At 24.6% G+C, this 25,909-nt stretch overlaps 4 protein-coding genes across 4 annotated transcripts; 3 read left to right on the plus strand and 1 right to left on the minus strand.

The window, feature by feature from the left end:
- The first annotated feature begins 1,688 nt into the window (after positions 1 to 1,688).
- LOC129966164 (uncharacterized) lies at positions 1,689 to 3,366 on the plus strand. Its single transcript, XM_056080559.1, has 3 exons — positions 1,689 to 1,968; positions 2,394 to 2,455; positions 3,095 to 3,366. The coding sequence occupies exons 1-3, from the start codon at positions 1,826 to 1,828 to the stop codon at positions 3,247 to 3,249; spliced, it is 360 nt and encodes a 119-aa protein (XP_055936534.1). The 5' UTR covers positions 1,689 to 1,825; the 3' UTR covers positions 3,250 to 3,366.
- A 2,192-nt stretch (positions 3,367 to 5,558) lies between these two features.
- LOC129967160 (galactokinase-like) lies at positions 5,559 to 13,624 on the minus strand. Its single transcript, XM_056081857.1, has 8 exons — positions 13,371 to 13,624; positions 11,222 to 11,414; positions 9,676 to 9,808; positions 7,410 to 7,535; positions 7,136 to 7,317; positions 6,579 to 6,729; positions 5,978 to 6,140; positions 5,559 to 5,882 (listed from the first exon to the last, which is right to left on the minus strand). The coding sequence occupies exons 1-8, from the start codon at positions 13,533 to 13,535 to the stop codon at positions 5,805 to 5,807; spliced, it is 1,191 nt and encodes a 396-aa protein (XP_055937832.1). The 5' UTR covers positions 13,536 to 13,624; the 3' UTR covers positions 5,559 to 5,804.
- A 366-nt stretch (positions 13,625 to 13,990) lies between these two features.
- LOC129966361 (dynein beta chain, ciliary-like) lies at positions 13,991 to 20,444 on the plus strand. Its single transcript, XM_056080784.1, has 5 exons — positions 13,991 to 14,437; positions 15,284 to 15,483; positions 17,863 to 18,055; positions 20,148 to 20,247; positions 20,428 to 20,444. The coding sequence occupies exons 1-5, from the start codon at positions 14,084 to 14,086 to the stop codon at positions 20,442 to 20,444; spliced, it is 864 nt and encodes a 287-aa protein (XP_055936759.1). The 5' UTR covers positions 13,991 to 14,083.
- Positions 20,445 to 20,469: 25 nt separating this feature from the next.
- On the plus strand, positions 20,470 to 25,434 carry LOC129967134 (dynein beta chain, ciliary-like). Its single transcript, XM_056081818.1, has 6 exons — positions 20,470 to 20,569; positions 21,450 to 21,680; positions 22,340 to 22,507; positions 23,646 to 23,762; positions 24,659 to 24,924; positions 25,337 to 25,434. The coding sequence occupies exons 1-6, from the start codon at positions 20,489 to 20,491 to the stop codon at positions 25,407 to 25,409; spliced, it is 936 nt and encodes a 311-aa protein (XP_055937793.1). The 5' UTR covers positions 20,470 to 20,488; the 3' UTR covers positions 25,410 to 25,434.
- Positions 25,435 to 25,909: the final 475 nt, after the last annotated feature.

A 25,909-nucleotide genomic window follows, 5' to 3' on the forward strand; every position in this document is an offset into this window, starting at 1 on the left:
TTACTTATACTCAGGAAAGTTACTATATGTTAATGAAATGTTCTTAAAATTTAATTAGATTTTTATTTATTCAATATTAAGAGAGATTTTTGCATTTTTTTTGTAATAACTTTTGAAAATATGCCTGCACTTAAATGCTTTGTACTTTATTCTAATGTTAAAAAAATTATCTTTTTAACGATATCCATTTAATTGTTTTTAAAAATTCTGTAACCTAGATTAAAAATAATTATAGACATTTTTAATTTTTAAGTACTTATGAATTTAATATTGTGTTATAATTAAATATGATTAAGTTTTTAATTGTTGTGAATGAAACCCAAACTGTTTTCATTGCTTCATATATTTAATCGCTTGATTTTCTTCCATTATTGAAAATTAAGGAGTATATCCATAATCTATCTCTATTATTAGTAAATTAGTCACTTTTGGCGACTAAATGGATCGACAGTAATTAGTTCTATTTTTCAGTTAAATCGTTTAAATATTTCATGTCTATGATTCAATCAAATTAAAGCCATGATATTATAATTGTTCTTTATATACTGTATTCATTCTGTATATGAACCTTTCCAATGGAGACCAATCCCACGGCGTAAGAGTGCTAATAAAATGTGTACTTCATCAATCTTCTAAATTTTGCGTGTTGTAACATTTTTTATTCGCCTTGTAAACTACATAGATTTAAATAGAATCCTTAATCTTTTATCTTCATCAATTTAAAAAAAATCCCAAAATTGATGCAACAATGAATAGTACGGTTTGAATTTCAGGACAACAATTTAATCAAGTTTTCTCTATTAAATTGATAAAGACAATTTTTAAAACTTTGAACTGGTGTGAAATGTTTTTTGTGCAATAATATTTTCAGTAATTATAGTGAAAAAATACCAGAAAATCATTTAATTATTCAAATGCCTAATTATTTTAATCATTCAAATAAAGTTTGAAATTAAAATTTCAAATAAATTATTCCCAAGTGCATACTTTTGCCCTTACAAGTACATATGTGCCAAATTTTGTAACGGTAGATCAAACGATCTGGCTTGAAGAGTGCCAACTTACACATTCATCTAATTTTCATTTTTCCACCATTAATTTCTTATAATAGATTATATTGCTATCCCGAAATTCAAACCATTTTCATTGTTCCATCAAATATTTGGTTCTCAAATTCAAATATTTGGCGTGGTTTTCTTCCATTACTAAAAAAATGAAGATGGACTTCTGTTTAAATTTATATAGTTTTACAAGATAAATAGATAAAAAAAAATGTATCGTTACAATATAGCAAAATTAGAAGACTGATGAAGAGCACATTTACATTTTTGATAGCACTCTTTTCCGCCATAGGATTGATTTCCATTGGAAAGATTCATATACAGAATGAATACAATATATAAAGGAAAATTAAAATATCATGACTTTAATTTGATTGAATCATGAAAATGAAATATTTAAACAATTTAACAGAAATTAAATATAACCAATATCCCGGCTAACCATCCGGTCGCCTGAGGCGACTAACTTTTAATAATCAAAGGAGAACCGGTTTCTTAACTGCAGAGCACAATCTATTTGTTGCTTTCCTGCATGAGAAAGCTGAGTATTGATTGGCTTTTGAAACGCATTTATGAGAATTCGACCAATCACATTGTAAATGACTACTGGATACTTTGCAGTATTTAGATGTTAGGGAAGTAGCTTCCTTTCAAAAAATACCGGTATTTTAGTTGTCGGCATTTTGTGGAGTTTTTGCATATTGTCTGATTTCGACTTTTGCTCTTTATATAAAGTTTTCTGTAACTTCTATTCATTGTTTTAAATGGCTTCCAATATATTTCAAGTGAGTGATGGTGTGACTAAAGAGATAATTCGTCAGGGGTATGGTAATCCACCTCAGAGGGGCCAGACGATCACTGTTCATTGTACTGGTTGTTTAGCAAATCCTCAGAAAAAGTTTTGGAGGTAATTTTTTTATTTTTATTTATCACCTAATCAGTAATACTTGAAACTTCAGTTATTGGTTTTATCACTTTAAATATATTTATTAAACTTTCTAAATTAAGCGGTTTCTTCTAATTACTACGCATTGTAGTTCGAGTAAAATACTTCTTAAATTGTAATTGATTCTCCTCTATTGTTTAATCACTCGATGATTAATTTATTTTCTAATGCCTATTATTTATTGGTTTTTAGATTTTAAAAATACATATTCTCATATGTATTATTTGCATCATTTACTCATTTTTGAATCGTATCTTGATTTAAGGGTAGATATTATGATATTTACAGTGGGATATCTTTGTTATTTAAACATGCTATTATTTCTTATTTAATAATTAAATTATATAGTGATTAAATAATATATTTATTTATAATTTTTTTTTCAGTACCAGGGACCCTGGCCAGCAGCCTTTTACCTTTCAAGTTGGTTTAGGAAAAGTTATCAAAGGTATTTACTTCTGCAATTAGTTATTACAATAACTTTTTCCTGTTAAATTAATTGGTACAATTGTGTAGGACTTTGGAATATAAATGTATTTTATTGATTCCTCACCAGAATTATGAAGTTATCTCTTAAAAGATGTACATTTTGTGTGGTATGTTGAATAACCCATTCAGTCAATAACTCATGGAATTCGTCAATTGTCTCACTGAAATGATAATATAAAAAAGGGTAAGCCTTGATACTGATCACATTCTCCTTCCGAAATCATTGAAATAGTATTGTCTGATCTGACATGATGAGGGCGGAGCTAAGTGCCAACTTCTGGTGAACATACAATATATGTAATTGATTACTAAGGGCATAATGTTTTTGTTACCCAAGATGCCAGATTAATCCATATTGTAAGAATAAAACTTTTTAAAAGACATAAAATTAAAAACAATTCACAAATTTGAAGTTAAAATTAATAAATACCCAGTCTTTGGCAAATATTAAATTTTTGTGTATATAAATGTCAGTTTTGAAAATTTTGTGTAAAGAAACATGAAACATATATATTCCATATTTAGAATTCATTCATAAGAAAGAAAAAAAAAAGTATCATAAATTAAACTTTTAAATTTATTTATTTTTTATTTACAGGTTGGGATGAAGGTTGCCTCACAATGCAGTTGGGTGAAATTTCAAGAATCTTGATTAGATCTGATAAGGGTTATGGAAGTCAAGGATTTCCTGCTTGGGGAATTCATCCAAATGCAGATTTGTTGTTTGAGATTGAAATTCTTCATATACAGTAATTTTCTAATCAACTGTGTATATAATCTCATCATTCAATTTGTACACTTTTATCCCTATGATCTCGAATTTCAAAACGATAACTTCCGTTAAATAAATCATTCCAAACTTGTATCCAAGACTGAATTTTGGCTGTGTTAATAAAATGGTGTATTGAAGTCTTATGAAAATAAAGTAATTCACAAATTGCTTTTGGTAAAAACTAAAAGAAAATTTGATGATTTGCAAATAAATAATAGTTTGAATTTCTTTATTAGTTTATGAAGTTTAGTTTCTTTATTAAAATAAACAATTAAAACACATATTTCATTTTTTACAACTTAAAATTTTATTTTTGATATAATTTAGCTTATCAGGATCAGTTAATGAAATTTTGTTTGTAGGTAATTGATCAAATGTTTAATATATAGATATATAAAGAAATTTTTGCTCATTGATTCTTATGATTGATTGCATATCAATTTTTTTCATGGCATTTTTGTATATATATATATATATATATAATGTTTAAGAAAGCTTGTCATGTGTTTTAATTTTAATTAACTATCTTTGGTAGCAAACTAACCCTGAAGAATAGTAACATTAATTTAGTCATACCAACTAATCTTGATCAAACTACACCATACAACACTATATGAAAAAATCATTTTAAGTTATATTTGCACAAGACCTAAAATATTCTGTTTTATTATCAGTGCTTATAAACAGGTGAAATCAAATCAATGACTGGGGCTGAGGAACTATTTCTTTGGTTTTGTCATATATACATGTTAAATGTAAAGAAGATTTGAAATCTTTTATTCTAAAATTTTACTACTTTAAGTATCACAAACAGTTATTAAAATGTAAAAGTTTTACAAAGATCAGCATTTTTTAATAATCCTAATTAAATTTAAAACCAGTTTTCAGGTCACTATACTTTGTTAATTTTAAATCAATAGTAAAGCATATACTTCCATATTATAAATTTAAAAGTAGTTTAGATATGGTACTATTATCACATTAATTTTCGAATTTAATTCTTAATGCTGTACAATGTTAACAGAAATTGAAAACCTTGCATTATCTGTTTGTTCATAATTATTAATTTTTGAGTTAGTAAAGAAGCCAGAAGTTGTTTCCAAAAATTTCTTAATGATAATTTAAGATTACTTTCATACACATATTATTCAATTTATGTTTATTGTAGATAGATCACTTGCTATATTAAAATAAGTGATTTTTCAAATACGTTTTAAACTTATATTTTTTTGTATGGAATAATTCAATATTTTGCTATTAAATGTTAAATAGGGTAAAAGGAATGAGAGGCTTTCCTAGTAAACTGTTATAAAGAATTTTCTTTCTTTCACATTTTTGAAGATTCTTCTAAAATGTGAAATCTTTTTTAAAAGGTGATAGTTAAAAATGTCTTCTATAATCGGACAAGATAAAAGCTTTCATATAAGAAACATTTGAAGAAAATTATGTTGAGTAAATTGTTTAAAATTTAATAATATTTAAATGCAGCTACAATTTGCAAGACAGCAGCAAATTTCTGACTAGGCAGATTAAAGACTTCGTTGAGATAGGCAGAAGATTTGAATATTTGCTTATTTGAATATTTTTAAATCAAATATTAGAGCAATGTATATTTACGATGAATTATTAAAATCATTAAGATATTTCAAGGCATAAATCATTCATTATTGTTTTTGTCATTTAATATTTTATGATTTTTTTTATATTGTAATCAAATGATTATCTTTGCAAATAAGGAAATCATTAATAATTATGGTTCATTTTTTAAGAATTATTTTAGTAATTTCTTTTCTTGATATTGGATAAAAAAAAAACATTTTCACAATAACTAAAATTAATAAATTATTAACAAACAAAAGTTGATTGAATTAAAATAGCAGCCACATTGCAGTCCCCTCAGAGGATTACCAAGAGGCTTTGTCATTATCAGACAGCTTTAACTTTATTTGCTATGTTACTAGATAAACTTTTTATCTTTTTGCATTATTAAGGACCATACAATTCAACTGATTTATTTAAGCAATACTCATATTTAATAGGGCAGGGGTGAATGACTTTTTTTTTTATTGTATGAATCAAATCTCTAACACTAAATTATTATAAAAACTCATTAATAATAATAGAAAAACAGCAAGTTTTTATTTTCCTTTAAGTATAATTGTAACTGCCATAGTATTCACACATTTTATTTTATATATCTGATAAATAAAAATAAACTAAGGAAACTACAGAAATATAGGAACATTTTATTTAAATTTATACATAGATTAAATCGAAAAATATATTTTCTTATAAATATAAAACGACTGGCATGTAAATTGCATCATCAAAGTCGTATTAATGATTTGTTTTAAAAATCAATACATTATTAATGTTCTTTTCCCAACATAAAAACTCTTATAAAATTAAAATATTCTCTAAAATTAACAAAACATCAAATTTATGCTGTGTACAAAACATAGTTTTTAAAAATAAAGATTCTAAGCATAATTAAACAGTTTGATTGCATTTAAGCAATGCAAGATTTAAAATAAAATTACAGCTCTGTTAAATGAATAACTTTAGCGCCATCTCCTGGTCGACAGGTATAAAATGTTGGATTCTTGTATTTCATCTGTTGAAAATATAATAGTATTAGTATAAATATTTAATTTAAATCATTTGAGACCCAAAAGAATTCTGATAAATTAAATGAAAAAAATTATTTACCATAATATTTTCCACAGTTTTAATTATAGCATCAGTTTTCAATAAAGTTACTGTGCATCCACCAAAACCTCCTCCAGTCATTCTTGATCCATAAACACCTTCAACTTCCAATGCTGCACTTACCACGGTATCCAATTCAGCACAAGAAACTTCATACTGATCTCTGTTTAACAGCAACAAAAGTTATTAATTATACTTTTTTATAGAATAGTTAGAAAATTAATAATTTCAATTAACTGATGAGTATCGTAAATATAAAAAAATTTGTTAAGATAATGTTTAAGAATTAGCTATTTCATTGCACAGATTTATATACAAGTTTTGAGAGAATAACACAATATACTTTTACAAAGTATATTCTTTTGAATAATGTAAAAATCAGCTTTACACTTTGTTTTTTCTAATATGCTTCTTGGACAGATTGCAGATAATGCACATTTATTTAGAAGAAATGGACTCTATCAATTAACCCTTTTTTATGATTAATATAACAAGAATCATATTTCTAAAAGCTTCAATAACAATTTAAACTAATTTCCAATCTTCTGAATCATTCATGTTTGTTTTCATTTTGTTGGTTAAAATATATTTTCTGCATTACCTGAGAGAATTGTGACTTTCTGTCATTAGAGCACCAAATTTTCTATAATCCTCATGCTGTAAAGCTTCGACTGCATCAGCAGTTCTTTTTATTTCACTAACAACATGCAATGCTCTACTGTATACTTCTTCACCAAGAATTTCTCGATTATCTGTGAGTATTAAAATTTTCCATAAGATAAGTGTCTCATAAGGAAAAAAAATAAACATTTGATTCAAATTAATACATAATTTTTTTTTGTTAATGTTTTGGTAAAATTAATAATTTCGAAATTATTTCATTTTAACATAATCCATTATATTTTAATACAAAAAATAACTAAAATATAATATGAAAGCAAACATTTCTATAAATTAAAAAAAAAGTAATTTTATCATTTAAGTAATTTTCATAACACATTAAGTACAACTAAAATATACATTGAGTAAATTTTTTAAAAAATATCATCCTTATTTTTAAAAAAAATGTTGCTATCATTTCATAGATTTGTATTTTCAATACATATTTATTCATAAATTCAGATAAGATCTCTATATATTTATTTATTTACTTCTTACTTTGCAAATCTACCAATGTAACATCTCGAAGACTGGATTTGCCAATAATTTTAGCAGCCATTTCACATTGTTTTTTACGAATTGGATACTGGCTTTCAGATAATTTATGCTTCACATTTGTGTTAGTTATTAGAACTGTTACTTCTGGATCTTTCAATTCAATCAGTTTATACTCTAATGATCTGAAATTAAAAAAAAAAAAAAATCATTTTAATTCTTCATTAAAACACACACACACACATATTTTCATATTTTTATTCAACGAAAAGCATACCTGCAGTCGAGAAAAAGAACATGGTCTTTTTCCCCCATTATTGATATAAACTGATCCATTATTCCACAAGGCATATTTAAAAAGTCATGTTCTGCCTTCTGACAAGCCAAAGCTTTTTCAATGTGACTACAATGAAAATTCTTTTAGAAAAATGGTTTCACATAATTCCAGAACTGATCAAAAAATTCAATTATAAATGAAAAAAAAAACAAAAAAAAACTGATGAACTTTGATGAAACTGATTATTCAAACTTTTATTCAAAGGAAAGGGGAGGGGGAATTAACACTTCTTTTAAAAGTGAATATATATTTGTGAATATTTATTTGAATTTATTTAAAAGTCAATATTTATTTTAAACTTCAAGTTTTCATAGGCATATAATTTAGATTATTTTCAAAACCTTGCACAGTTCTATTTAAAATGCTTTGTATTCCTAATTTTCTATCTACATCTTTATATATGCAATTATGTCACAGGAAAAAAACAACAGCATTTTAAAACTGGATGCACTTTAAAAAATTTTCAACATTGCCTGATTCTGAACAAAATATCAAAAAAATTAAAAGTATGCCTTAAACTGAAATTTACTCCACATGCAAAAATAAGTCAAATATGCATTATCTTGATGATAATAGAAAAAAAGGCAGAATGAAATATTAAGAACCACAATGAACAATGTGAGTTTCAGTTCATCAATGAAATATATTGTTGTAAAATATATTTAAAATGTTACAAAAGGTTAATTAAAATTAAAAAATTATAAGGCAAAAAATTTAATATCAATTAAATGATCATTTTTTGAATTTTATAATGCTGCAAACACTATTTTTTATTGTGAAAATTCCAAACATTATCACACAAAAAAAAGCACTAAAATCTTGCTTGCATTTTAATTAATTAAAATTTGGAAATAAAAAAAATGCTCCAAATGCAGTTTTTTGCCCGCTATTTGTAATCCACCAGGCCACACCTAAGCTCTGGCCTGCAGAGCACAAGCACATACACTTTCCCATCTTTATTATTAGTAAAAATAAATGTTTTTTTTTTTTTTTTCTAAGTTAAGTGAATATTATTTCAGAGCAAATCTCAAAACTTTGAACAATGGTTAGATAATATCTAAACCTTAAAAAAAAAAAAAAAAATCTCCCTTTCTACAATGCTCTCTAAATTTATCTTTATTTGCAATAACAAAGTTTCCTGAAATACAAATTTATGGAAATTGGTATTTTTTAAAAATTGCAAAGTAGTGCATTAATAGTCATAAAAATTTCACTAAGCTTTGACATAGATTAAGCTTAATTAAACAAATTTCTAATAATATATATTCATTACATATAAACTTTAAAAAAATAGAGATTATCAGAAGAGCTTGCAAATATACTTGTTGAATAACATAAACAATTATTTATTTTTAGAAAAAAAAAAAAAAAAAAGTTGTCTAGAAGTTCTAGAAATGCTCACATTTATCCAGTACTAATTTCAAAGACAATCTCTATATATAAATGCAAACTCTTGAAGTGGGGGGAAAATATTTTAAATATCAGAGAGAAAAAAATAATAATTATTGAACTTGCATTCAATAAAATAATAATTATTGAATAGTGCACAAAAACAGTCCCATCCAGACCATAAGGCTCAAATGGGATCCAGGTAAATTAATTAAAAAAATATACAAATTCTATGTGTTGTAAAATAGTACAATACAATCAACACTATTTTACATATAATTGGTAGTTCCAATAAATTCATTACATTCATTTTGTTATTGATATATTTACTACTATTCAATTATTTATCAAGCTACTATTTCAATTATATTTTATAAAAATATGATTGCTGACCACCAATCTGGAATCATAATAAAAATTTTTTTTAAAAAACATTACCATAAAGATAATTAAATAAATATATTTATCTAAAATCAATCATGAACATATTGATTGCTAAGAGAATATTAAAATATGAAATTCAATTAATCAGTTGAGAGGCATCATTATGTACATCTTAGGGCTGTTAAATGCCTAAATATGCCTTGTATATATTTATAACCAGACATTAATCAAAATTATTCACCCAAAGTATATAAAAATGCTATCATTTTAAATAATATTTTATTTAGAGTTACCTGCTTTTAACATTGTTGAAATATTATAAAGTATTAATATAATTCTTGAAAAATGTTTAGATTTATAAAAGAATAATTCATATATATATATATATATATATATATATATATACACAATGAGACAAAATGCTTATGTATACCTTACTGTAGAATCTTCTCTATTTAGTGCTTCTAAAAAATAATATGATGCAACCTCCAAAGTTGCAGAGCTAGAGAGCCCACCTCCTACTGGTACTGTTGTGGATATTACGGCATTAAAGCCATTTAATTTGCCTACATATACAATATATAGAAAATATTTTCATTGCAATATATAAAATCTGTAGAAATTTAGATATATGATAACTATGAACTGGATATATTTTGATAAATATATATATTATTTAAGATATATATAAATAAAGAGAAGGATGTTATCACTCAACATGAATAAATTAAAGGGGCTCTGCATTTAGCTCTTCCCTTAATTTTTCAAGAAGTTATTCCTTATCCATTTTGTTATGAATTTTTAAAATTACTAACAGAAAATTTTTTGAAAAATAAAATGATATTTAAAATATGCAAATAGGATTTAAAATAAGACTAATATATATTTAATGAACTCAACTTATCTTTATATAAAGAAACTATACTAATACAATGAGAAAACTTTCAGCATCTTGGACTAGAGTAGCTTGGCATTCCATCAGAATTGTTTGAGATATCATAAGCTCTAAAATTCCTACATATGAAAGAATTTGGATTTGCATACTTATTGGTCAATGAAAATTCCTGAAATAAAATACTCAATGAGAGAAGGGGGGGGGATTATTTTCTTATTAGCACTTAACAATTTAAGATTTTAAAACTATCTTCTATTATATGGATAACCTTTATCAAATGGATAATTCAGAATTTTTTTTTTTTTTTACGGACTATCTCTCTCTCTCTCTCTATATATATATATTAATTACGCTTGTAATGAAACATTACAAAATCATTAACTATCCAGTTACAAGCACTTATCATATTTTTTCTCTTTAATATATTTAAAATTATAATACAAATTTTGGTGCAAAATTAAAATAAAAATAGTAATGTAACTTTTTAGACACTCTTGGATCAGTGGATTCCTGAGCTATAGCTAAGTAAACTTGTTGGATAAAACAACTCCAGATATATATATATACATATTCAGAAGTTTTTTTTTTTTGCAGCTTCATAAATAATTTTTTATTAGAATTCAAAACTTTTGATTTATTATATGTCCTTTTTTTTTGTGGTAAAACTAATTTTAAGCTTCTATTAAAGTTTCTCTAAAGATTTTTTTTTATACATTTATTAATTTTGTTTAGAGTTCATAAGCATTAAAGATTTTAAGAGGATGGCTAATAAATCTTGCATTAGGATTGTTTTCAAAATATAACACATTATAAAGAATGCATTTAGTTCCTACTAATTGATTTACCCATCTTAATATCTTATTACATATCTAATCTTTTCTTCTGTAAAAATATATCTAAAAAGTTTCGGAATGTGTTTAAGCATACTTTGTTTATTTAAGAAAAATTAAGTTGAATTCTGATCATATAACAAAGATATAACTAATATTTTCAAGATATTAAAAGCTGGTACATTGCTTTTATCACAGCATTTGTACAAATTTCTGTGTGAGCAAATAATTGTAATTTTTGTTATGATACAAACCTTTAAAATTTGCAATAACACCCTTTACATAATTAGCCCACATAGGTTTTCCTGGAGTCAGAATTGTATTTTCTGCTCCAGGTACTGGAAATTTGATTTCTTTTGGATCATCTGCTGATGGGCAAATTGTTATTATAGTACATTCCTGAGTGTCTGTTTTTTCTCCAACAATAACTGTTACCATAGGAAGTGCCTTTAAATAAATAAATATATATATGTATATAAATACAAGCTCGAAACTGTATATGTTTAAAATATAGCATTTATAATTCTAAATATTACTTTAAAGAGTCCATAAAGTAGAATCTAACATACCAGCTAAAAAATTAACAATCCAAAATATTACAAATAATTATACTTAAATTTATTCAATAATTGTTATAGTACATTCCTAGTACTACTAGTTATCAAAGTAGTTTTAATACTTTATATTTTATAGAATTTGTATTTTTGACAAATTGATTTAGTTGATAACTAAGTTAATATTTTTATATCAATTTTCCCGAGGCCCTTTACCTCAAATCCACCACTATGTATGATTACAAGAATATTATTTATACATAATTGCAATGTTACTGTGCAAAAATGTAAAAAAAAAAAAAAAAAAAAAAAGACAATCAAAATTTACATATGCTATGTTGTATTATATAACTGTAGGAATATAGGTACAGGAGCATTTCCCAGCATCAATATCCAATAAATATGATTGCAGAGACATAGTTTTGGGAAAATATCCATCAAGAATATCTAATAGATTTTCCTATCAGCCTATGTTGGTGATATAGATAAGCCAAGTAAATAATAACCGTTTAAATGCTGAGATTTTATTAAGTATTAAGTAAGGGAATTTTTATCTATTATCAAAATTTCTTTGTTAGAGACATACACAACAGGGATACAATCCAAAGAAAAAGGCAGTAAGCACGAGGCTATGAGGAAGTACTTTAAACTTATAGTTTTAGAAAAGAATTTCTCCCACTGGAGGGCACCACAGAGATAAGGTGAAAAGCTTCCATTATGGTGGTGGTTCTCATAACCAGATGAACATGGAAATGGTAAAGATCGGCTAACTTCTATTGAAGATGGGACATGCTTCCCATCGGAAGGGTTGTACCATGGCCAGTGAAGACCCTTAAGACTAAATCATAGTTCCCACCAGTGTTGCTATTATGATGGTCTGGTCAATTAAATTTATCTGTGACCCTTAGTGGCAGGTCAGAATAGACGGTTACGGTGAGAAAGGAATTTATTACTGAACTTTGATCATTGTGAGAAAATAAAAGCCTATAAAACTTAAAAGTCAAAGTGATGCTGGAGATTTAGTGATAAGACTTTTTTTAGAGAAAGAAAAAAGAATTAAAAACAAACAGCCCAAATCTTTCTAAAAAAATTAAAAGGCTATATTGTCAATAAAAATCAAAGCTTGCAGTTTATCACTACAGTTGTAGGTATCAAAAATTACTAACAATAAAATAGTGCACCAAAGTTAAATGCACAGAAGTATAACACTCTTCAAATTTAACTGTATAAATAAATTAATGTAATGTTTAGAGTAATGACGTCTTTTTAACAAGACTTTTTAAACAGAATAAGGGGGGATATTAATTAGATAATCCAGAAACCTCTTGTATCAATTCAGAAATTCCAAAGTTAGAACAAATTTTTCTTTTAAGAAAAGGGTTCAAAAAGTAAACCATTTTCACATATCTATTATCAGAAATTCTACTCTCTTTTTATCCTTTCAAAAAAATGTTTGTAGAGAAAGGTAAGTGTATTCAAACCCGATATTACTTAATTAGAAACTGAATGTTCAATAGTACAAAGTTTAGAAGGGAAAAAAATGCAATGACTAATTTGATATTAAACTGATAATGCATTTGGAATCAGAAATTATTTTGTAATTTTAAACCTTCTATAGTATTCAAATCAGTACATTAGTCTTATTTGGGTAGCATGGGGATAATGAAATTTGATTTTAAAAAAAGGATTCAACAGGATATAATACTGCAATGGAAATGAATGATCTTGTTGTTAATAAAATTATATGATTGTTCGTTCATTGTGAGGTAATATGTAAAATCAGTTTATTAAATACGAAAAAAAAAAAAAAAATTCCTAAAGCAGTCAAAAATTATGATGCTGAAATTACCATGGGCAAAACAAATCCATCATTGTAATCAGTATGTTCTCCAATTAAATTAACTCTACCGGGTGCATAACTACAAATACTGGGATTCGTTTGAAAACGTTTACTGAATATCGAAGTAGCTAGATTGATAGTTTCATTTAAATTAGGAACTTCAAATATTGTCATGATATTTAAATTTCAATCACAGATAAAGATGAAAAGTATTTTTTATTGTGGATCCACAATACAGGTATCATCTGCTCTTTCTTATCTATTCAAATTAAAAACAGTGTATGGGACAGTGAACAGGGAAAAATTTATTCATTGATAAATTGACATTTTGTTGAATATTTAAAATAATATGAAGTTAGAATTTCGATTTTGATTGAAATAAAAAATATTACATTCGATCTTTGTTTTTAAAATTATTTTTTCCAACAATTTTTTTATGTAACAGCAATGTTTTGAAATTAATTCGTGGTCTTAAAAAAAGTAAATTAGCAGAAGTTGTAGTACAATTCAACTCTGAACAACGAAAACGAAAGGAAATTTGAAAACGAATTTCTTCTTTTTATTTATCGTATTGTTTCGTACTGTTTGAATTTTCTCTTTATTTTTTGATAGGAGCGTTCCATTGAAAGTATTTTTTCTTCATGTCATAAAGCAAATAAATGCATACAACTTAAGTTACATGTACTGACAACAAGCATATAAATTTATTGAATTAGTTGATTATGACTACTCCAGAAAGTGAAGATTCGCGCATTGAACACATACAGATTACTTCTCAGCAAGTCTTAAATTACGACATTAGTCATTGGAAAGAGTTAATTTGGAAAGAAGAAAACCAGGCTATTCTTAAAGATTTTTTTGATACACCAGCAACTATTTTACTTCTAGTGTACTTCGATAAGAATGATAAACTAACATTTTCTATAGAATTACCAAAACGACCGCCATTATCCCCCAAAATGTGTTTTTTCTTGAAAAATAACATTGTTATTTCCATGGAAAATTATAAAGAGGAAATTATCTTTGGAAATATTTGCGATTTCCCTTTAATACAATATCAAGAATTATTTGGAAAAGTAGGTTGGGAAGAAATTTTTGACTCGGCATTTGTAGGCTCGTATGAAGACAACACATTTTCTTTTTAAATATTTATTTAAAATTTTAATTATATTTTTTCTTATACTTTTAATTATGTTTAAAACACAGGGACAAACCCTAAGATAAATTTACCACTTTATAGAACAATGCTAAATTACTTAATTACAATTTTTTTTAATTCTACATTTTTTTTTTTTTTTTTTAGAAATTATATCATTTGGCCTTTATTCATATTATTGTATATACTGTTTTTTGATATTGCATTATCTTGAAGAGTCTTAATTATCTGATATTTCATATTTATCAGCATTGTGTCTGGATTAATTAAGGATACTTAATCGAAAAGTACATTAAGTTATTCCACTTTTATTAGTTAAATATTTGCCTTGTTATTTATATAGTATCAAGATCAAGTCTCATGTTTGCTTTATATTATACCATTGACAACAAACTTTTATACTAATGTTATATTGAATATTAACCTCATGCTATTGATGAACTTTTGGCTTAAAAGCATACCATTACAAACATTGTCAATAGACTTACATGACTTCTTTGCAAATTATCACTAGTTGCAATAAATATAACATATTTTACTGCAATTAATTGCTCGCATGCGACTAATGCACAAATTCTTATATTTGCATCTGTATTTCGGAAAAATAATTATGTTTATATCCAATAGTAATAGTTAAAAAAAAGTATTTTTTAATGAATATATTGATTCATTTTATGATTGTCATAATTTATAATAAGTATTGTTATTAGAAAAAGATTTTGATTATTATATTGATATATTTTCAACATCAAAATTTTAAATCCAGGTTATTGCACCAATTTTCTGCAATCCTAAAAATAATAGTAGGTGGCCTGATGAAATTGCACAAGATATTGGTAATCATTTTCAAGACTTCAAAACAATCTTATCGTACCACATTGGCCTTGCAGAAGAGAAGACATTCTTAATGATTCCTGAGCGTGCAAAATTAATTCAAAATTTTGATATAGACGGAATGTCTGAAAGGTAATCATTTTTCTCATGACTTTTGTGGAACATTAAATATAAAATTTAAACCTTAAGCCAAATTTTTTTCTTCTTTATAAATCCAAATAAGAGCTTGAAATTAAATTACTTTGCTTAGGTTAAAAGTATGTTAAGCAATTTATTCTGCTAGATTTATTAATTATTTTATCTCTAGTAGTTATTTCAATCATACCAAAATTTATCAGCAAGATAAATTACATTATTCTTAATCTGTGATTTAATTTTACTTTCAGAAAATTCAGTTAAAATAATAGTATTAATTTACTTAATTCAAATAATTCAAAATTTTTATTTAATATTTGTTTGTTAAACTAATAATTTTTACAGAAAAAAAAACAGCAATTAAAAATGAATTAAAAAAACATAAAAGAAAAGACTTTGTACAGCAAATCTATTAGTATTTCAATTTATTTTAAAATTGCATACTGTAAATTACATTAAACTTTGATCCATATGCAAAATGATAATCTTCTAAATGTTTTGCAGTTAGTGAAGTTAATAATTTAAACATATCAGCTTATATTTTAAATAAAGTACATGCATAAATTGTAATATATAAATGAAAAAAGTTATTTTAATGACAAATATGGGTAGAAAGGCTTAAGATTGTATCTAAAAAGTGAATCTATCAAATTAATGGGAGAACAGAATTTGGAAATTCATTTGCATTAATGAAATAACAGCAATCAAATTTAATTAATAAAAGCTCATATTTTAATTTCAAATAATTGAGAAGCTGTAAGATTACAAATTATATTTAAGAATTAAATTTTTAAATAAATAACATAGCAATGATATTGACATCATGGCAATAAAATTGGCATTATTAAGATGCTAATCTGTATTTAAATCAGTATGTAAGAACTGAAGAATTTTTTAACCAATTTGCAGTAGAGAAAAAGGAATATCCAAATTGTATTAAAACATTATATTAAAATTATGAAATAAATTTAAGTTTAATTACAGCAACTGAAGAAATATTACTTCTAAGCATAATTATGAATATTTCAAAAAATTATTTAAACTGAAGAAAAAAAAATGCATTGTTAATTAAATAATTGTCATTGAAGAGTCAATTTTTTTAAATTTGAAGATTGTGTGAAGATTTTTGTAATAATGTTTTATAGAAATTAGTGTTGAAAAATGATAAAATTTTGTTTAATTTGTAATTAATTTAAATTAAAAAAATATTGCAATTGCTATATTCTTGCCATCCAATACATGATTAAAGAACCAACAGATGCACACGTATATGAAAAGATACATTACTTTTTTTACATTTACTTTTATTAAAAGTTGAGTATAATAAAGATACTATAATTTATTAATTTCGTTTGGATTAAAAAAACACAGCTTTATTTTATCATTATATTAAAAATAAGGCAATTTAAAAGAAAAATACAGAAAAACGTTTTATTCATTTTATAAAGTTTGGTTCAAAGAATTAAATTTCTTACATATTGCTTTGACTTGCAGAATTATGTTATTTGAAGCTACTAAATTTTGGTCTATTGAAATTGTTTTTAATAAATCAATAGTCTATTATTTGAATCATATTAATATTTTAAAGATATATCCTATTACAATACATGTTTGGTTAAAATGCTAATTTACAACCTGTCTATATATTTGAGAAATAAATAATATAGCATCATATAATTGAACTGTCAATGAAGAATTATCAATAAACAACAATTAATCAGTTTTTTAATTGTTATTTTAAAAATAATTTTTAGATAGTTTTGAAGCAAGTGTTTATTTCCTTTTCCTTTAATGTAATAAAAACATAGTTATATACATTTTGGTAATTATTATCAAGCAGTTAACATTTTAAAAATGGTCAAAGTACCGAAGTGTTTAATTGGCAGCTACTGTAGCAACTTGTTGTATATTATGCTAAATATAGATATTAGGTTCATAATTGTTAGGAAATATAATTTTACCCACAGCTAATAAATTAAATTTTCTATAATCACTTCAAATATCAATTTTTATTTCCATAACATTTTATTTCTATGATATATAACTAAGCAATTGAAAAATTTTTTAAAGACATATATTTGAATATATGTAATTTTTAATTTACATATATATAACTTTTGAACATATTTGCTAAAAAATTAACTACACTATTTGTACACTATATTTCCTCTCATTTGCCTAATTTAGGTGACCTTTATTCATTGAGGTTTCAAAACTTGTTATTATCTTGTTCACTTATGATTTCGTATATTAATTTTTGCAAATGTTCAATTTTTAATTATCTGTTATTCCTAATTTTTTCTTTGTAAGAATGTAATTTATTGTTAAAAAATTTTTTCATTGTAACTTGATATTTTTTAATATTTACTTTTTTAGTAATAGCTTTGATTGGAAGCTTCGAAATATTTTAAATTCAATCACATGTATGCTTTCTGATTGGATTCCTATCGTTGAAGAAGTTTTAGAACTGACGCCTGAACATATCCTTTCCCAAATTGATCAAGGACCAAATTCTGAAATATTGTTTTGGCAAGAAAGAATGAATAACTTAGAATATATATATGCTCAAGTAAGAAATATAAAATTTTGAATGCTATTTTATTAGTAGAGAAATAGCTGTTATCCAACTACTTATTAATGTAATTGTAATGCCAATTTATCAAATGAAATATGACCTGGATGGAAATAGCAATGATAGACTGAGAAACAGATTTTCTTCCATTGTTAAATTGCTTATACTTAGTGCATTTCTTGTGTATTTTGGTTGCTGTTTTTCTAGTAGAAAAGTATAACATATTGATGTAATTTGTTACTACTTTTAATTTATTGTTGTATTTATTTTCAAATTATTTTTTAACAAAAATATTTTTTTTATTTAAAATAAGAAATTCTTTCTAAATTAAGAAATTCTTTCCTTGATATATGATACTTAATCATTATATTTTGGTGAATCTTATTTTTCATTAATATTGTAAATGTATATCATTTGCATTCATAATTTTATTTACCTTAAGACACCGTATGTAAATATACATTAATTGTATTTAAAAGTCCTACATTTTTTAAGCATAAAATGTTTTCAAATTTTGACCTTAATAAGATGTTGATAATGATTGTATTTATCAGGGAAATAAAAGTTCAGTATTTAAAAAAAGACAATGTTTAAGTTATCTATGCATCAATGTATATCATACATAACACTTCCAAGATACATTACTAGTTTAAAAATTCCTCCTAATGCAAGAAGTAAGAATTCCAAGAATTTCATATTCATGCTTAACTGTATCATAAGTTGCATTAATGCTAACTCATTGCTTGCTATAATGTTGTTATTCTTACATTTTCCTGTAAAGAAAGGATCTGAGTGGATCATTATTGCAGTTAGTTCAGTAGTTTGTCTAGTCCAAGTTTTTCCCATATAGAATGTATAAAGAATTTGTGTTTTTTTAGTTTTTTTTTTCAAAAATGGAAAAAAGAAAAAGACAGGCCACCTTTGATGATATATCTAGTAGTTTGTATGAATCAAAAATTAGCAAAATTGAATCAGTAGTTCATCAGGTTCATTGATTTTCTTTATTAATTTAAGAAATTCATTGTTTCCTTAGTTTTGTTCATTGGTTTTTCCTTAATTTAAATTTTAGATGTATACATATTGTCTACTCTAAAAGTGGATGAATAATTAATTTCTAAACCATTGCAGGAAGCATATACTTCCTGTTTAAAAAAACTTTAAATGGTGTAAAAAATTTTTAATTTTTATTATGAATCATAAATATATGGGTGAAAAAAATTTACAAAGTCTAAATTTTTATACATGTCCGGTTACTGTTAGTCTTATTTAGTAAAACATTTTTGATAACCTTTATCCTTTTAAACTCCCCCCCCCAAAAAAAAAAATCAATGTTTGTCTGTTTTCTGACAAAATTAGCTGAGTTTTGAGGCTTTGCACATCACCATTTCAGATGTTTTCAAATATTAAATTCAGAAAATTTTAATGACTACCTTAAACAAATATCTATACCAATCAACAAGTGACACTGGCTCATGATGACCTTTTATTTGTTTAAAATAACACGATTCAGAGCTTTATGATCTAATCTGGATTATAACATTTTAATTTTGGGGGGAAACAAATGCCTTTCAGTACTTTTGATAATATAATATTAATACAATAAATACAATCATTAGTTTAATGAGTAAATATGATAAGTAACAAGTATCTGTTAGCAGTATTTTTTCCCATCTGGATGCTTTAGATGCTGGGAGTATAATGCATTTTCTGAGAGCACTGAAGAATGTTTTTTAAAAGCTGGAGTACTTTAAATGAATTCAAGTTATTCAGAAATGAGTATAAACAATCCCCGCCCCCATCATAAGTACTGCAGGATCATACTGGATTATATTTCTTTAATATTTGTTTCAGTTAGCTCATTTTCTTTATTATTTTTTTAATGTTTTTTAAAGCAAAATGTAAGTTTTGCGATTGAAATAGAGTATAATATTCCAAGCAATCAAATTGATTTCAAAATTTAGTTAATTGTATAATATATACCAATAATATTTTAAACAAATCTTAGAATATGCCTAAATCAAACTATTTAAACAAAATTATTGTCTTTTTAAAATGAAATATTTTACTTGTTTAATTTCATGATTTATAGATTAATGATCCACTTGTCCAGAAAATGGCCTTAGCTCTTGAAAAGACAAAAAATTGCCATTTTCCTAATTTCAAGTTATTGCTTCAAGAAGTGGCTGAAGGTATTTTTTTTTCTTTTGTAGAAAAACATCAATAAAAGTGCAAATATTTTTATAAATTTTCTTTTCAACTTTATATAAAAAAATATCTCCTTACATTAATATTTTAGGATTGGATGAAGCTAGAGAAATTTGTGAGAATTTTACAGCAATGTCAGTTAAACTAGAAGAACTTGATTCTAGTTCCGTACCAGATTTGATTGACCTTTTACCTAATACATTGGAACTCATAACATCATCTTGGATGCAGTCAAAATATTATAGAAGTGTTCCAAGTAGAATTATAGTCTTGGTGCAAAAGATTTGCTGCCTTTTAATAGAAAAGGTTTGGTGAATATAATTCATTTCTGCATTTGACTAATTGCTATTTATTATAACATCATGCAAAATTAAAAATATTTTAATTAAAAACACAAATTCATTAATCTTCTAGATTAAATCAATATATTTATTGTGTTATAAGCTGTGTATAAAGTGTTTTTGCCTGATGTAGTTTTAATATTTCCAATTGAATTATATTGTTAATTTGTATGACTAACTTTGGAAATATGAAAAAATTACCTGGAACATATTGAATTTCTCTTTCTTTTGTACTGTAATAGAAACAGAAAATTATTTTAAGGATAGGCTTCTAGCATGCTATTTATGTTTTGTAATATATAAATTTTTTTTTTACTTATATAGCATTATTTTTACTTATTCTTATATGTTTTGTAATATATAACATTTTTTTTGTCTGTCTATTTTTTTAAAGTTATATTTCATAGTCACATCCTTTGATGATAGTGATATTTTCAATCATCATTATCATTCACTTCCTTGTTGTTTTAAAGTGCAAGTTCCTTTGATATCTATTCGGTCCATTGAAATTTTTTACAATAAAATGTGATTGTTTAACAAGTTGAATTTTTTTCTATTTATCTTATTTAATTATATATATATAAGAATAATTTCCTTTATGAGACATGTTACATGTTTTTCTTTATTTTGTGGCACCAATTCATTTACAATAGTGATTATGCTTCTTTTGCTCCCAATTTCTATGGAGATAGCATATGTAAAGGTTGGACATGCTTTAAAAAAAAATTGGGTTTTGATTTAGAAGATAAAAACAAACAAAAATTACTAACATTTTAATTTGCAAGGTCTTTTCTTTTATTTATTTTCATTAAAAATTTTAATTATATCTTTTTGTTATATTTTAGATAAATCATTTTTTAGATCCTATGAATCTCTTCAAAAGTGATAGAGACAATGCAAAAAACAATATGAAACTTTCTCTTGATATAGTAAATTTATTTTTGAAATCCTATTATGAATGTCGTGAACGAGCAGAACACTCGGATTCCAAAACTAAGCTCTATCCATGGGAATTCCCTGACGAAAGAATATTTTCTCATTTTGAAAATTTCATACAAAGATTAGAAGACATTCATGTAAGACAGCTTTATTTAATTAACACGATTTTTTAATTTTAAATGTAAATTTCAGTAATACACATATTTTATTTGTTTTTAGTTAGAAATAATAAATTATAGCTGAAAAAATTATTAAAAGTTGCTTCTTTTAAAAGAAAATATAAATTTAAGCAGATATTATGTCTTCTAATGCTATTATATAATGAATAATTATATTATAATGAAGCTATAATGAATAATTAAAAAATAATAATTTTGAAGTAAATGTGGTCTTTATGAGAGTTTAAGGGCATATAAAGCTCCCACCAAATAGTTTAAATCATAAAAAAGAAATAACTAACAAATTAAAGCCATAATTTGAAGAAATTATGACTTTAATCTAATTAATCATCTTTTTTGCATCATAGATATTTATTTATTTATTGCAGTGAATCCTTTAGAAATTTGTATATATTTACTTTTAACTTATTTCTATTAGAAAGAAATTATTATATTTTTAATTTACTAAAAGAATAAGGCATGTAAAAAGTCACATTAATATATTTTGTAAAATTTGAATTAGCAATTTATTTTGATAAGTATTTCTAAAATGGATAGAATTTGATCAGCTATTTTTGAAAAGTAGATATTTTTATCAGGCTGTTTTTATTTTTACTTATTTATTATTCTTTTTGTAGGAAATTTTCTTAGCTGCAGAAGTATATTTTAACATTCCTTGTCAAAAACTAACAAGTATACAACAATCTTCTTATAAGAAAAGATTAAAAGAGCTTCAATCCAAATTTGCTGAAATTTATAAATTGTTTGAATTCAGCTCGTATAATGTGTTAGATCTTCATTGTGTGGTAAATATATTTACTACTAGTTTTTAAATATTACACTATTAAATCTTAACAATTTTGTTAACCCTAATATTTTGTTAAAACTAATATTTTGTGTTTTAATGTTCAATTCAAACTTAAAGGATTTTAATATTTGATTAAATACAAAATTCCTTTCCATTTAAAATATTCAGTTCTTAAAATTAATTAGATAAAAAGTATTTGGATCCTTGAAGGGTTTTATGATATAATAAAATTTACCAAATGAATGTAAATCTTGTTACATACATATATAAAAGTGATCGTCTCAGAATATTGAATCAGACAGTATATATATATATATAATAATAATAATAATTTATGATTTTTTGAATATAATAATTTATGATTTTTTAAAATAGAAAATAATTTCTTCTAAAAACTAAGTATGAATTTATGAAATAAGTTAAATAATTTTATACGTATGTATATTATCTAAACTCTTCTATTTGGTATTCAAAAAAAAAAAAAAAAAAAAAAAAAAAAAAAAAAAGAGTAATTCAGTTTATATCAGTTGTTATACATACAAATTATAATGAAATTGTCTACGATTTGCCCTTTTCACGTAGTAATACATACAAACAAACAAACTGAACATACTTATACACTTTTGGAAGGTGAATTACAAGAATTGCCATCCCAGTAAATGAATACAATTATCTTTTTGTGTGCATTATCAGCAGGAATTTTGTTTGTATATATGTAATTTTTTGTTAATTAGTTCCTAGTGGCATTGTGCTTATAATTTTTACTTTTTTGTGACTTTAATCTCCAATTTCCTTTGTAACCATGTCATGTAAAAGAATGAAAATATAAACTCATACATATAACAAAAAAAAAAAAAATGTATTTGCTGACTGATTATCAAGTTATGCTATGGTAAAAAAATTCTTATTATTCTACTAATTCTTTATTTTCCAAGAACATATTTTGTGCTACAACCTTGTTTTTAAAATAAACAAAAAAAATTAATTTTTGTTAAAATTGATTAAAATTATATTTCCTGATTGTTGCAGAATTTAGCTAATTTATTTTCTCTTATATATCTAGCTTTGAATATATTTACTGTACCTATATTATCTTGCTCTTCTATATTATTTTCTTTCCCTTCTGTTAAATTTAGGGCTTTGTGGAAGATTTTGATACTTTTTCTATAAAATTGAAAGAATTGGATCCAAAATTAGGTATTGTGGTTGGACAGCTCTGCTTAGTGTCTTCACCTGTTGAAGATGCATTTAAAGTATGATCATTTAATTTAATAGTTTTCTTAGATATAATACTGTATTGTAAATACAAATAAAAAATGCACCACCTCTTATTGTAGACATATTAAAATTCTGATATGATAAAAGGTAGTCTGGTAAGTAAAACTAATTAACCAATGTTGATATAACTTAAAAACTAAACCTTATTTGAAATGGCTAAGAAATCATAAATTTTAAAAACACATACTGTATTTTGTGGAAATAAATGAGAAAATGACAGTATGCTGGACTTCAATTAGTCAACACTAAACCTTGAGTTGATTACCCACTTTTGATTCCCCAGTCTAAATATAAATATAATGTCAAATATCAAAACCCTATCTCATGATTGCAGTAATCTCTAGTTGTGAATATATAAATGTGGATCTGTGATGTAATAGTGCATTTCAAATAGTTGTTTAATTCCACACAACTTGTATAGTTAAAAAACATAAATGTTGCCTGCAAAGTGAGTTTAGAACTCATCTTGTGCACAAAACATTTCAAAATTATATACTATTATTAGATAAAAAAAAATAGTAACATTTGTCTACGGCTTAGTTAAAAAAAATATTTTAACAGTTTCCACTTTCTTTTAGTTTGGTTAACCAAGTTTGTATTTTTTTTTTTTTTGTTGATTTTAAAATTTTTATTTTAAAAAAAGCATTAATTAACTAATTTAAGACATACATTATTGAGATAACTCTATAGCTTTTCTTCTTCTTTTCATAATATTCTGTATTTTGTCAAATAATTAAATGACAACACTTATTTTTTTAAAATTGCAAACTGCATTAAACCGTCTTTTCAATTCTGATTAACTTTGAATTAATTTGACATGTAACTGCATTTTATTGAATTTTTTTTTATAATTTTGATATATTGATTTTAGATAATTGACATTTTCCAAGATGTTCTTCGACGACCTTTAGCAGAGAAGGAATTTAGAAAGTTAATTTCTTCACATATTAGTAACATTTATGCAGACTTTCTTCATGCAAAGCACAGTTACAGAAATTTCATTACACTTTTAGAAAAGTCAAATGACAATTTTATATATAAAAATCTTTCCTGGTTTTCTGGTTCAATGCAGTGGTCAAAAGACCTTCAAAAGAAACTAACATCACCTGTTGAAGAGCTCCAAAAAGTTGAGCAATAGTAAGATGACATTTTTTACCTTCAATAAATTATTTTATAAAAATACTGACAAAAAAGATATTGTAAAATAAAATTGTGACAGAAGTTGTTAATAGATTGATAGTTTATGTTTTGCTTGAATATATTCTCTAAAAATTAAAAGTTTTTACCTCATATTTTTTCTATAATTTATCTATGCTTGTAAAGATTGATTTTGCTGATAAGTTTTAAATTAATATTTGAAATATATTTTGGTATTTTTAATCAGAATTTAATGATAAGTTAATGGTTAACGTGCAATATCCCAAATTGATATAATGTATTTTTTTATAGATTGCCTATTATTGAATTCTTAGACTTTAATTTTATAATAGTACTTTAGGAATTACCTTGAAAATTGTTAATTGCAATTGAATTTTAATTTACTTCCTAGCTTCGTAGAGTCAGATGAGTATAAATATACTTTGGGTATTAATGAAGAAATGAAGGATTTGCTGTTGAAGTAAGCGAGAACTTATTAAATTGTTTAAAATTTAGAGATATGGCTAAATTTCTTAATTATAATCATCAATTCAATTTTTAATGTTGCAGAATTATAAATAAAAAATTTTTGATGAAAAAGTTTTGAAAAGTTTTATTAACAACTAAATTTCTATGGAATGAGCAAGATCAGAAAATATTTAAATTTTTGAACATTGTAAAAATGAAACTTTCTTTTTAAGTGCAATATTGTTATAAAAATTAATATTTACTCTGAAAGCTAATCGGAATTTAAAAGTTTATAAGAAGAGTCTTTAAATAAGCACATATGCATAAACATTAAAAATTCGACAAATTTTCTAATTATGTAAGATTCTATGTGATTAAGCTAGTTACTAATGATACTTGCATTTTAAAACTCTTATCATTGAACTGTTTAAAAATTTTTAGTTAAATTATAGGAAGATTTATTTCTGATACTAAATGCTTTAGAAATTTTAATCTCATTTTGAATTGTTATAAAAAT

Source organism: Argiope bruennichi, chromosome 4 (genome assembly GCF_947563725.1).
Source record: "Argiope bruennichi chromosome 4, qqArgBrue1.1, whole genome shotgun sequence".
Taxonomy (NCBI): domain Eukaryota; kingdom Metazoa; phylum Arthropoda; class Arachnida; order Araneae; family Araneidae; genus Argiope; species Argiope bruennichi.

Excerpts from the sequence above, each read along its gene's own strand:
- LOC129967134 (XM_056081818.1), top strand. The coding sequence starts at position 20,489 with ATGCAGTCAAAATATTATAGAAGTGTTCCAAGTAGAATTATAGTCTTG. Across the intron at positions 21,681-22,339 it reads AAAGATTAGAAGACATTCAT|GAAATTTTCTTAGCTGCAGA; the intron begins GTAAGACAGCTT and ends TTCTTTTTGTAG. Across the intron at positions 23,763-24,658 it reads CTGTTGAAGATGCATTTAAA|ATAATTGACATTTTCCAAGA; the intron begins GTATGATCATTT and ends TATTGATTTTAG.
- LOC129966164 (XM_056080559.1), top strand. The coding sequence starts at position 1,826 with ATGGCTTCCAATATATTTCAAGTGAGTGATGGTGTGACTAAAGAGATA. Across the intron at positions 1,969-2,393 it reads CCTCAGAAAAAGTTTTGGAG|TACCAGGGACCCTGGCCAGC; the intron begins GTAATTTTTTTA and ends TTTTTTTTTCAG. Across the intron at positions 2,456-3,094 it reads TTTAGGAAAAGTTATCAAAG|GTTGGGATGAAGGTTGCCTC; the intron begins GTATTTACTTCT and ends TTTTATTTACAG.
- LOC129966361 (XM_056080784.1), top strand. The coding sequence starts at position 14,084 with ATGACTACTCCAGAAAGTGAAGATTCGCGCATTGAACACATACAGATT. Across the intron at positions 14,438-15,283 it reads ATCAAGAATTATTTGGAAAA|GTTATTGCACCAATTTTCTG; the intron begins GTAGGTTGGGAA and ends TTTTAAATCCAG. Across the intron at positions 18,056-20,147 it reads TAGAATATATATATGCTCAA|ATTAATGATCCACTTGTCCA; the intron begins GTAAGAAATATA and ends CATGATTTATAG.
- LOC129967160 (XM_056081857.1), bottom strand. The coding sequence starts at position 13,535 with ATGACAATATTTGAAGTTCCTAATTTAAATGAAACTATCAATCTAGCT. Across the intron at positions 9,809-11,221 it reads TGTTATTGCAAATTTTAAAG|GCAAATTAAATGGCTTTAAT; the intron begins GTTTGTATCATA and ends TTGTATATGTAG. Across the intron at positions 6,730-7,135 it reads TACATTGGTAGATTTGCAAA|ATAATCGAGAAATTCTTGGT; the intron begins GTAAGAAGTAAA and ends TAATACTCACAG.